Source organism: Copadichromis virginalis, linkage group LG3 (assembly GCF_057382275.1).
Source record: "Copadichromis virginalis isolate Kocher_CV1m ecotype Utaka linkage group LG3, C_Virginalis_male_GT1.1, whole genome shotgun sequence".
Lineage (NCBI taxonomy): Eukaryota > Metazoa > Chordata > Actinopteri > Cichliformes > Cichlidae > Copadichromis > Copadichromis virginalis.
Window position 1 is genome coordinate 39915368 of NC_140620.1, and position 11732 is coordinate 39927099.

Consider the following 11732-nt stretch of genomic DNA (forward strand, 5'->3'; position numbering starts at 1 on the left):
GGACTTTACCCCGGGACTTGGTGATAATTCAGATACAGAACAGAACAGGGTAAAGTTCATATTGATTGTGTTTGACTCAGACGTGCCTTCTTTTATCTGAAAAGCAGAATAATGATATCTACAGCTGATAATTCAGAGGTTGTTTCCTGTGTTTTTATAACTGAACATAAACAGTTTTTTAAGAAGTCTCTTTTTTTTCTTTAAAGAATTATTAGATGGTGTTAGCTTTGTTGGGTCTGTAAGCCTGTATACTGGAGACTGTTTTATGTTGTAGGAGATAACTATAGTGTGTTGTAATCTTTTTGTAATTTTTGGCTGACATAAGGTGTTCAATAAATCATTTAAACAGAACCTGTCTGACAAAGTGAAGTAGGCTAAAAGATCTCAAAAAGTAACACATTATGCCACGATCTAAAGAGACTCAAGGACAGCTGGGAAGCAAACTGACATCTGTCTGTATGGAAAGGTTTGAAAAGTTATTTCTAAGGCTTTGGGATTCCAGTGAACCATACTGAGAGCGATTTTCCACAAAAGGAGAAAACTTGGACCAGTATGAACCTTCCAAGTTCATACTAACAGTCAAACATGGTGGTGGTAGTAGTGTGATGGTCTGGGGTTGCTTTGCTGCTTCAGGATGGCTTGCTGTAATTGTTATAACCATGAGTTCTGCTCTTTACCAGAAAATCCTGATGAGACTCACTGAAGGACAAGTTCACCTGGGCTATGGAAAAGATCAATGATCCAAAACACATCAGCAATTCGACCTCTGAATGGCTTAAAAAAAGAAGAAGAAAGACAAAGTGTGTCAAAATTCCTCCAATGTCACGTGAAACACTTATTGCAAGTTACTGCAAACACTTGACCGCAGTTTTGCTGCCAAGTTGGGCACAACCAGTTATTAGGTTTAGGTGGCAGTTATTTTTTTTCAGAGGATCAGGTAGATTTGTACAGATTTTTTTTCGCCTTAATAAATAAAACTATCATCTAAAAACTGCAATTTAGAAACAGTAAATAAACACTTTCGGGTCGTTATAAAGATATAAACTAAATTAATTATTAAATTAATCTAAATGAATCTTTTCTGGTATTCCTCGCCTCAGCTAATATATAATTTTCATTTCTATTTACCTTTTTTCCATTAAATGTTTTCTTTAAATCATGAAGTGTTGGCTGGCAGGCAACGTCAATACGTCATTTCCTGAAACCAGATTGGGTGCGCTTGTGTAAAACGTTTCAACACACGCCAGGGGTGGAGTATTGTGTTTTGATCTGAAGCACCGCCCATTCGGCAGATTCCAATGAACACTGCGAATGACTGCGAGCCTGTCAGTGAAGGCGGGAGGACGAGAAGGCAAACTTTTGATGGACGTGAACGAGCTTTATTTGCATCGCGGGAACAACAGCAGTGCCATTTATGTTTATCAACAGGTGACTCCAAACAGTACTCGAGCTAGTATGTGTTATTATTCCTAAATAAGTTCCTCAGCATTCAGTGTTAGTGCCCGTGCTATTTTGAAGCTCAGTGCGGTTAGAAGCTCTCCAAGTTGCTAAGCTAACGTCAACTTTAGAGCCGGTTTCCTTCTGGACTTTTTCAGTGGAATGGCCCCCAGAAAACCAAAGGGAAGCGGTAAGCGTAACGTTTAAACTGGACGTGTGGTGATTGATGCCACTATTTCCAACTTTTACTGTCAGGAGCTCATGCAAGTGTGATTCAGTACTGTAGTCTATTTTTGTTTCTTGCGCAGATGCCAGCCTTCCTTTCGCTGCTCTCCAGCTGCTTGCCCCGCCTGTGCGTCTGGTGTCTGCAGCCCTGTGGAAGGTGCTGAAGCGAAGGGATGTGATGCAGTATGGGGTTGTGGAGGAGTTCGTGACATCTTCCTGTGAGGCTGTGCCTGGGTTGCTCACTGTGAGACACCAGGGCAGGCTGACAGTGGGGCTGAGAGCAAGAGTGAGTATAACAGGAGAAGCTTCACCTCTGTTGCTTGTGAAGCTCGCACACAAGAATTTCACTCACATGTACCTGCACATGTGATGTGACAATAAAAGTGATTTGATTTGGAAATCGGATTTAAATGTGTGCTTGAACCACTGTACTGTGTCCAAGAATGGCACAGTCCCAGTCTCCACCTCTGCAGCTTTAGCCTGGAGTTTGCATGTTTATTAGGGCTTTGACATAGTATTAAAAAGGAAGCACACCATCCTAACCTCATTGCTGGAAGACAGCACAGCATCGATTAGGAAAAGTAACACTATGAACAAACTTGGAGTCATTTCTGACCAGGATATGTCCTGCAGATTGCAAATTGAAATATTATGCAGGACTGCTTTCTTTTATCTGCTCATCATCTTTAAAATTGGAAGCACTCTGTCTCAGTGAACCTTTTTCATGCATTTATTTCATTTATTGCTTCTAGCCTTTAAAATTATAATTCATGATTATCAAGTTGCTCTAAACACTCCTTGAAAACCCTTCAGTTGATCCAAAATGCTGCAGTGAGAGTACTGACAGGGACTAGAAAGACGGAGCATATTTCTCCTATATTGGCTTCGCTTCGTTGGATCCCTGTTAAATCCAGAATTTAAAATACTTCTTCTTGCATACAGCTTGTCATTAATAGACCTTATATTATCCCTACAGTACACTTCCCTGTGAGAGTGCGTGTTTACTTGTGGTTCCTACAGTATTTAAAAGTAGAATGGGAGGGAGAGCCTTCAGCTTTCAGGCCCCTCTTCTGAGGAACCAGTTCCCAGTTTGGATTTGGGAGATAGACACTGTCACTACTTTTAAGATTATGTTACTCATTTTGATCCAGAATACTGTAGGGTCTTTATATTACAGTATAAAGTGCCTTGAGGTGGACTGAATTTTATACCAGTGGGGAAAAAAGCCATAAAGACAAACTAAATCTTTGAACCTTTCAGTTACGAACCTTTCAGCAGACAGACGTTAGTGCCTATGTTATGCCCCTCAGCACTTGTTGACGCCGCTCTGTGCCTTAAAGTGGTCTGACACTTCATGGTTGAGTTGCTGTGGTCCATAAACACGTTCACTTTGCAATAACACCACTAAGAGTTGATGTTTGAATATCTAGGAGGGAAGAAACTTCACAAACTGACTTGTAACAACAGTAGCAGTTACCACGCACTCATTCTCACACCATGCAGACCTTTTTATAGAAGAGAGGAAAAACACACCAGTGATGCAAAATTACAAAAATATGATGGCGGTCCTATCGGAGGCTATGAGAGTGGAGGCGGGGACTGTACCTGGTGTTTCTCTGTAGTCAGATGATCTTTACCTCGTTCTTTTTTTGTTTGTTTGTTTGTTTGTTGTTTAACAAGTTGATCTTGGAGCTGTGCAGTTCACAGCCTGATGCTGAGGTGATTGAGGAACACCTGGAAAGAGTCCGTGTACCTGCTGGAACTTCTTCAGTAAGTGACCTCACAGATCACACTGCCGTTTTTCACAACTTTTATTCTGTGGCGAAAATTTGATACTGATTTTCCTCAGTGTTTTCATATTCCTTCTGCTCTGTGATTGATTCATTTCAGGCACTGACCACAAAACATGGAGCTGATTTCGGAATTAAACATTGCTCAGTTGAACCTTTGATATTTAGGGAAGAGCTCATAGTGTGTTGCAGCACAGTACTTGTAGCTGAATACTTGCATTGTGATGCAAAGATTATGTATTCAAAAAGACGATGTGCCAAATGGGGATTTTTATGTTACCAATCTACATGTCTTATTTGCTTACTTGCAGATTTCCTGATTGTGGAGAAAATAAATGTAATTTCTTCTCTTTTTCTTCCCAGAGCAAGGATGTAAAACTAATGAGAACAGTGAGAGATTTCCATTCTTTGATTCACACGTTCCTCACAGACCCAGCGATTAGAGAAAAGTTCTACAAAGTGAGTACCTCGCCTCTGCAGCACACACTTCAGCACCTCCACCTGTTGATGAACTTTCACGCCCTCTCCTGACAGGAAGTGTTTCCTGTGGATTACGGAGCAACGTTTGACCAGGAGCTGGAGAAGCTGCTGTGGGAGTTTTTGGTTCGACTGGACCAGCTGCTTCCTGTTCCCAACCTAGTACAGGTAATGAGAAAACGGCTGTTTCCATAGCGTTAGCCATGATTTATTGCTCTTATCGTCACTGCTTTAACAGTTTCTGTGTGCAAGAATTGATCTAATATTTGGGTTTTATTTAATTTTTTTGTCAGACTGCAGCGTGGCTCAGTGACGCCCCCCCTGTCCTGGAGGAGTGTGCACGGGCAGCCACGCAGCCCCAGCTCCTGAAGATTTTACTTCAGCATGAAACCTGCCTTGGCCACCTGGAGTCAGCAGGTTGAAAAAGATAAGATCTGTGTTGTGACGACTGTGACGGGAAGACTTTGAGTGTCAGCTCATGATAATGCTCTTTGCTCTTTACAGCGTCACTACCTCCGAATATGGGAGACTCCATCCTGGCTTCACTCTCTCTGCCACCATCCGGAAGAGTCCCATCAGATCAGCCGACAGCAGCCAGGAAGTTGTCAGTGGATGAATCTGAGGGCGCCGAGCCAAAAAGCAAACCTTCATTTATCGCACCTGTTATTGGACTAATATCGAATGAAGACGTCCCGGTCTTGAACTCTGGCATTAAAAGAACACAGAGAAGTGATGGTCCAGCTGACAATGCTGGACATGAGCAGCTGAACTCCAAATTCACCTCAGTGAAACAGAGGCCAAAAGCCAACGATAAAGGAGCGAAGGAAGGGCGAGAGCAGCTGGAGGAGGAGGAGGGATGCACCCCAAGTCAAAGGAGTGGGGTGAAGCGCAAGAACTCTGACAGAGGAGAAAGCGATTTGGAGGAGGAAGAAGTTCTAAGTGTAACAACACCCGTGGAAAAGAGACTGAGCGGGCAGACGCAGAGTAAAGGTGGCCAGAGGAGGAAGGAAGGCCGAGCAGAAACTATAAGAAAAGAGGGATGCAGCAGGAAAGTCCTGGCAGCCCGGATGAGAAAGCTAGGTGTTAAAACACTATATCACCCTGAAGATCAACACCTCTACTCTGTTTTTGTCGATTGTCTGATCATGGAGCCCAGGGTTGTCATCGAAGAAATGTCAGCTGCTTCTCTCAGGGCTAGTACATCTGGGCCAGAGGAAACATCCTCTTACCAGGCACAAAACAAGCAGAGGAGGAAGTTACCGGCCACAACGTCAACGCAGAGACAGACAAGCAGCCATCTGTCGTCTGACACAGAGTCTCCCGGCTCGCAAGACAAAGAGTAAGGGACTAAAGTGCATAATGGCAATAAACCAAGCACTGTGGTCTGTGTGAATAAGTAATATATGGGTAATGCTATGGCTGCATATTTGTTTAAGAACATGTTTGAAGTAAAAATAGATATTGTGGTTCAGTCAACTCGTTTAAACATGGCATAAACTGTCTGAATACAATAAAAACATCTGATTTAGCTCCACAGATTTCTGGTTTCTTTTGTCTGATATTAATGACTTAACTATGTGCAGCTAGATCACACACACTGATCAACATTTGTACTTCAGTGTTTTCTGGTTGCCTTTAGACTTCAGTTAGAAGTGCACGAAGCTAAGCAGGTCAGCTCGATGCCCCCCCCCCCCGTGATTAGTCACCAGTTAACAGCTACTGTTGTTTCCCCTCAACAGAAACCATCCTGCACTACACAGCATGAGAAGCTCTCCCTCTCAGCAGCAGAGTGACACAGGTGAATGTGGGGTGTAATTATGTAAGAAATGTATCACCTGCAAAGGTTTGAGCTTATGTGTGTTTACTGTTCTGTTCAGAGGTGCTGGCCGGTGCAGAAGATGATGACTACGTGGCTGATTCAGAGGATGAGGCGACGAAGAACTTCAAAGTCAGGGTGCGTATTCAGAACACATCCAGTCTTGGCTTTGATTATACCTGAATGATGTGCAGTTTCAGACAAAATAGAATAAATGGGAGTGTAAAGCATAAGACTCGGGGGGTAAAATCGGCCTGGCAAGGACTTCAATCTGGCACATCGGGTGGCTTTGTAAAATGTGGAGGGCATGAATTGCAGGCTCAAATACATGTTCATGAATTCTTACAGCTCAGTGTAAAATAAGTTACACGTCCGTGCGGTAACTGATGCCTGTAACACAGTAAACTCTTATTCTTAGTGCTTTGAATCCCTTTGTCTCCCCCAGCTGTTTATGAAACGCTACTACAAGACCAAACACGGCACCTACGTGCCCACCCTGAGGGAGTTTTGGAAACCTGCGATGACCCGGCGCCGCTTATTGTCTGCTGGACACAAACGGAGGTGATGAAATGATTTTTGTCCTCCACCGGCGACATGGTCGGAAAGAATAACAGGTTTTTAAATGCTATTGAGACTGATGGACACTTTTATCTTCCATTTGCTTGAAATAAACCTGACTCAGGGCGATTAAAACTTGAACGGGTGCTTTGACATAGTGGATAAACGTAGCCACGGTTACAGGCAGTGTCATACAGCTTTTTTAAGTCATTTAAATTGCATTTTTTAAAAACATATCTGGATTGTCTGTTACAAATGTGAAATATTTTTAACTTGCAATATGTAATAATATCTCTGTTAATAAAGTTTGTGATTTTTGTATGAAATATATGAAATGAAATGCAAAATAAAAACTGGTTGATGATGAGACTGGTGCACGCTCCATTTGGTTCATCGATGAAGGCGAAGCTCTCAAACGGCTCCTGACGTTCAGCTCATATAATGACTGTTAATAAAACCATCCCTGTTAATAAAATCATGAATATGTTTATGCACTGAAAAAGCTTTTATCTCATAGCTGGTGCAGTTTAAAATGACACATTTCCTCATTTTAAATTATTTTCTTTTACAAAAACATCAGATTTTTCATTAGAAACCTTTACACAACAAAAATCAACCTGGAAACTCAAGACGCTCACAGTAACCCAGAGCTCTCTGCTTCATTATATTGGTTTATATTAGTGTGTTGCAGCTCCTGCGCTAAGCTTAGTTGTGGCTGTTCTCTGCCAGCACTTCAGAAAAATAGAAGAAATCCAATTAAAAACGATGCGTTCAAAGTCGACAGTTCATCCCTCCGGTCACTGTGATGGTCTCTCCGGTGATGTAGGACGCTTCCTTGGAGCACAAGAACGCGATCACACTTCCGATTTCCTCCGGTTCTCCAACTCTGACAGGAGAAGCAAATTCAACGTGTCAAATCCTGGACTCTGAATATTACCAACAAGCTTTCCTGTGACCTTGAACTTCACCTTTTAATGCATAGCTGCTTTTTGAACTCATCCACGATGCCTTCATTCTGCCACAGCTGGAACAAAAGAGTTTATTATAAAAAGTACAACACTAATAAGAGAAAGCACGACTGAAATGCAACAAAAACCACATTTTTAGCAAAGGACTCCAGCGCGTGTCCTCACCGCAGAGCTGAAGCGGGTCTTGATTATTCCAGGGGCCACGCAGTTCACTCTTATGTTACTCTGAGCCAGCTCCGGGGCCAGAGCCCGGGTTAGACCCAGCAAGGCCGTCTTACTCACGCTGTAAGGACCCAAAGCCTGGAGAGGTGCACATGCACACCACGTGAACAGGTTTGCAGAAACAAAACAGAGCATGTCACTTCTTTACATTCAGGTTTATGTCTCACTCGTTTTAAGTGCATATATCCATTATTAGCTGCTTCCTTATTAACACGGCGCCACAGCGGGTGCCTCTGCATGTTTGACTTGGCACATTTGCCTTTCCAGACACAACCGCCAAGGGATTTTTATGTTCTTCTGAAATCTCCTGGTACACTAAGACTACCTTACCAAACAGGGTTTCTAAGACTTTTCTCCCACTTCAAAAGCCATAAAAGCTCAGGCTCCACACCTCTAATGCTGTGTCAAACACTGGCAGATACTGGAGTCTGTGAGTAACATAGATGCTTAACATTACAGCTTTTCTCCAGAGAATTGCTTTCTCACTTCCATCTCTATGTCTCGATGTGATGTAAGGAGGCGACCAACCAATCCTGACCGCACTGATGAGATTCAGTCACAGCACCACACGAATTCCTGCCAAGGAGAAATTCCTCACTGACCTGCATTGGTTGGTATCCAGCCACAGATGACACAAATATGACATTTCCACCTCTGAAAGAAAAACACAGACCTGTGAGAGGTGTTAGAAATATTACAGCAGGCAGGTTTTTATGGACGCCCCTTTTGGTGCCATTGTCACTCACCCTCTCTTCTCCATATGAGGCGCCACCAGCTTGGTCATGAGGAAGGCTGATTTTACGTTCACATCTAGGATCTGAAAAATGTCGACACAGTGACAGTGAATACTTTAAATAACAGAGTGATCTCAGAGTGACGTAAACAGCTCTTCAGAACCACATTTTGGATTTATGTTGTTTTTTTATGACAACATATCAGTGCTACTGTAGCCTTCATTTAAAAAAATGCAAATTTATGTCGTACATCATAAATGATTGGTGTGGGCTCAATTTTTGTACGTACCTTATCCCAGACCTCCTCTGTGGAGTCCATGATGTTTCCAAAGAAAGGATTGACTGCTGCATTGGACACCAGGATGTCAATGGCCCCACACCGATCCAGAGTCTGTACCAAACACAGAGCCAAGCACTCGTTCACGCTATTACACAGTGACGCCAACAAGTGGAGGACATTTTAACAGACACGTGCACTTCACCTCTTAATGCAGTTTGAGTCACAAAAGCAGCTGCTGATGTGAACCACGCTTTGCCCAAAAGATGAACTGTTTGCTTTCATGAAACTCTTACAAAGTCGTGTAAAAGACACTGTTCAGATACACTGTCTAAAACTCAAAGCGTTTTACTTGCGTGGCCGCTGTCGTCCTTAAAAACAAGCGTTGAATACAATAAGGTCAAAGGTACGCCACTAAATACTAAAAGTCCAAAAGGAGCTCAGAGGAAAAGCTAAAGGAATGGCTGGAGCTGGTTCACATCTGTCTTAATGAGTCTACCATGCAGGCATGTTTTACGTGGCAGGACTCCACAGAAGAAACCACAAAAAAATGTAAAAAAAAAACCTCCACTAAAGTTTTCCACAGAGCACCTTAGCAGTCCACAGTGCTTCTGGGAAACGTCTGCAGTCTGATGAATTGTCTGAATTGCTCATGACCAGTTGAGTGATGCAGCATGACAGCGACCCCAACCTTAAAAATACAGCAGACCAAGAAAATCTGCTTCACCTTAAACCCATCGGTTATTGTGGAATGACATCACAGACCAGACATCCTAATATGGCTGAGCTGGAGTGCCTCTTTAAGACAGAGGGGTCCATTATCCCCCCTGAGCACGTGCAGCTACAGAAAGTGCTCTAGGTAACCACCAAACCACCAAAAGAGGCTCAGCTAATGGTTCCCACTTACTTTTTCCACCACCACTGAGGATGATGAAAGGGGACTTTTTGCTCACAGTAACATGGAGAGTTTCAAATAATGACACCAGCATATGTACAAGTAATCACTGTGAGCCAGAAGCTCAGGCTCAGACCGCCCGAAACGCTCAGCTTCAGGCAGCTTGTTCTGCTTTTAGCTCTCTGTGATGTCACTGAGCACAGATATCCTTAACATGCACATGTCAGGCACAAAGCTCTGACTGTGAACACTGAGGTAAATAGAGATAAGCTCCAGACTGTCCAAATAGTCTGTTTTTGAGAAGCAGCCAATCAGATGAAAGCACAGCAGTGCATGATAAGTGGACTTAAATAGCATAGACTTATACAGACTCATTCACCCAGTCACACACACACATTCATACGAGCTTTTATCTGTTCACACACACTCAGCGGGTGCAGTCAAACACCGATCCACCAACTCTCTGATTGGTAGATAACCCGCTCTACCACCTGAGCCACAGTGGCTCTTAAACTGTGGGGAAAGCCCTGCAGGTGTGGTGTGGATGATCGGGGACTTTAATGATGTTAAAACACCAAAGTTACAGAGTAACTAATAACAGATGTAGACAGGCAGCTAAAGGCAAAATTACAGTTTTTGGACAGTTTGGTAAGACCATAAGAGTGGGTTCAGTTCTTCGTGGGAAAGAGCTGTGACAGCAACTTAAATCTTGAAAACGCTTTACATACAGTCCACATTAGAAACGGGAGGTATTGGAAACAGTCATAGTGGTTCTCTGAGTCGTCCAGTCGCGCACAGCTGTAGTTTCAGTGCTTGTGTTAGCAGCATGCTCTGACTCTGCCCTTCACACAAGTAAGAAGCATCTGGGGTGGAACTATGGCCAGATTTTAACTCATTGCCAGTTAGTTACTTATTTCCTGCATAGAAAAGGAGGGAAACTGTAACTGGAAGCGTTCCTGTTGCTGACAGGGCAGAGGAATGTGGCAGCGAGGGACTTCGGCTTCATATAAAAACATTATAAAAACACATTTTCACAAATAGCAACTTTAAGTGGAACTACATTGAAAAAACAGCGAAAATATCAGGCTGAACTTTATTCTACTAAAATCCAGCTTGGATTCCTTTTTATTGTTAATGATTGATAAAAATTGTTAGGTGCACGTTGGCTGAACTTTTCTCCACCTCTCAAGTGGCTCATGCCAGATAAAGTTTCATAGGTTTTTTCACAGAGGATCAACTGAGGGGCTAGACATATAATAATTATTTTGAACCATGAAGCTACTCTAATAGAGTCCAAGAGTAAAAATATATGTAGAAATGAGCACCCATTTAATAGTTGTGTTATAATAAAGAGCCAAAGCTTGGTCTTGTATAGTTTATGTGCTGCTCTACACCTCTGAGCACGATGGACGGCTTCTTACCATCTGAACCAGTTGTTCTCGGTCTTCCCCTTTCCCAACATTACAGGTTGTTCCAGTCACTTGGATGCTCTGGCTCTGCAGCAGTGCCACAGCTTTGTCTACATTGGCCTGCCGCCGGCTGCTCACAACCACATGGGCACCTCTTTTTCCCAGAGCCTGAGCCGCAGCCAGCCCGATTCTGAGGAGGGGGGAGAAGAGCTCTATGATGCATCGCTTTAACCCCTTTACAGTAGTAATTACTCTCATGAATGTGCTGAATCTGAGAAATAAGCATTTTAGAACATACACAAAACAATCAAACAAACATGGACTAAGCTCTTCTATTACTAATTCTCCAATAATCAGTGATTTGTCATGATTGGAGACAGGTGACTAACACAGTCCTTGCTTGGTTACTGTTTGTTTTTTCATGGACAGCACCAACAATCAGGGGTCAATCACGTCATTTTTACCCATCTGTGGAGGCAGTGACTATGGCTACTTTGCCAGAAAGACTGCTTTGAGACATATTTCTTTGGCCAGCTACAAGATTGGTCCTAAGGCACCTGAATACACTCCTCAGCATCACCTGTGGACAGAGAGCACGCACGGATATGTTTTCAGCGCAAACAGCAGTTAAGTAGGGCAGAGGCCATGCACTTTGTTGAGCTCGCATTCCCAACTTTATTGTCACTCGCAGTCCGACATTTTACAAAGCAAATGCAGTTGTGCAAATGTGACGAAGAGGATTGTCTCACCCTGCAATGCATGAAAAGCTCAACACGAAGAGGTGCAGAGGAATAGTTTGATAAAAGACTCTCAAAGACCTTTGACTACTGACGATTCGTGTCGCTACAGTCGATATTTTCCGGGTAAACGTCCCCCTGTCAAAATAAAAGCATACAGCCTACTTCGCTCGGCTGTGTGCATATG

The 11732-nt window shown here is 43.1% G+C and overlaps 2 protein-coding genes across 4 annotated transcripts; one reads left to right on the forward strand and one right to left on the reverse strand.

Annotated features, from left to right (window-relative positions):
- Positions 1-21: 21 nt before the first annotated feature.
- On the forward strand, positions 22-6670 carry tinf2 (TERF1 (TRF1)-interacting nuclear factor 2). Of its 2 annotated transcripts, none has more exons than XM_085451079.1 (11): positions 22-1428; positions 1596-1627; positions 1724-1948; positions 3343-3432; positions 3816-3911; positions 3987-4097; positions 4223-4346; positions 4434-5268; positions 5669-5727; positions 5807-5883; positions 6191-6670. In XM_085451079.1, exons 1-11 carry the CDS (start codon positions 1299-1301, stop codon positions 6308-6310), a joined length of 1899 nt encoding a protein of 632 aa, XP_085307205.1. In that variant the 5' UTR covers positions 22-1298; the 3' UTR covers positions 6311-6670. The 2 variants fall into 2 exon arrangements, with proteins under 2 accessions (XP_085307205.1, XP_085307206.1); XM_085451080.1 differs by having other exon boundaries at positions 1340-1428; positions 1746-1948.
- Positions 6671-6775: 105 nt separating this feature from the next.
- Positions 6776-11695, reverse strand: dhrs4 (dehydrogenase/reductase (SDR family) member 4). Of its 2 annotated transcripts, XM_085451085.1 has the most exons (9): positions 11558-11695; positions 11273-11388; positions 10821-10998; positions 8517-8618; positions 8240-8310; positions 8096-8147; positions 7437-7571; positions 7272-7327; positions 6776-7189 (listed from the first exon to the last, which is right to left on the reverse strand). In XM_085451085.1, exons 1-9 carry the CDS (start codon positions 11567-11569, stop codon positions 7075-7077), a joined length of 837 nt encoding a protein of 278 aa, XP_085307211.1. In that variant the 5' UTR covers positions 11570-11695; the 3' UTR covers positions 6776-7074. The 2 variants fall into 2 exon arrangements, with proteins under 2 accessions (XP_085307211.1, XP_085307212.1); XM_085451086.1 differs by lacking the exon at positions 11273-11388 and having other exon boundaries at positions 11558-11690.
- Between the last annotated feature and the right edge of the window lie 37 nt (positions 11696-11732).

Coding starts and splice junctions, on each gene's coding strand:
- dhrs4 (XM_085451085.1), bottom strand. Junction 8,148..8,239: donor CCTCATATGGAGAAGAGAGG/GTGAGTGACAAT, acceptor TTTTTCTTTCAG/AGGTGGAAATGTCATATTTG. Junction 7,328..7,436: donor AGACCCGCTTCAGCTCTGCG/GTGAGGACACGC, acceptor CTTTTGTTCCAG/CTGTGGCAGAATGAAGGCAT.
- tinf2 (XM_085451079.1), top strand. CDS start 1,299: ATGAACACTGCGAATGACTGCGAGCCTGTCAGTGAAGGCGGGAGGACG. Junction 1,429..1,595: donor CCATTTATGTTTATCAACAG/GTGACTCCAAAC, acceptor GGACTTTTTCAG/TGGAATGGCCCCCAGAAAAC. Junction 1,949..3,342: donor CAGTGGGGCTGAGAGCAAGA/GTGAGTATAACA, acceptor TTGTTTAACAAG/TTGATCTTGGAGCTGTGCAG.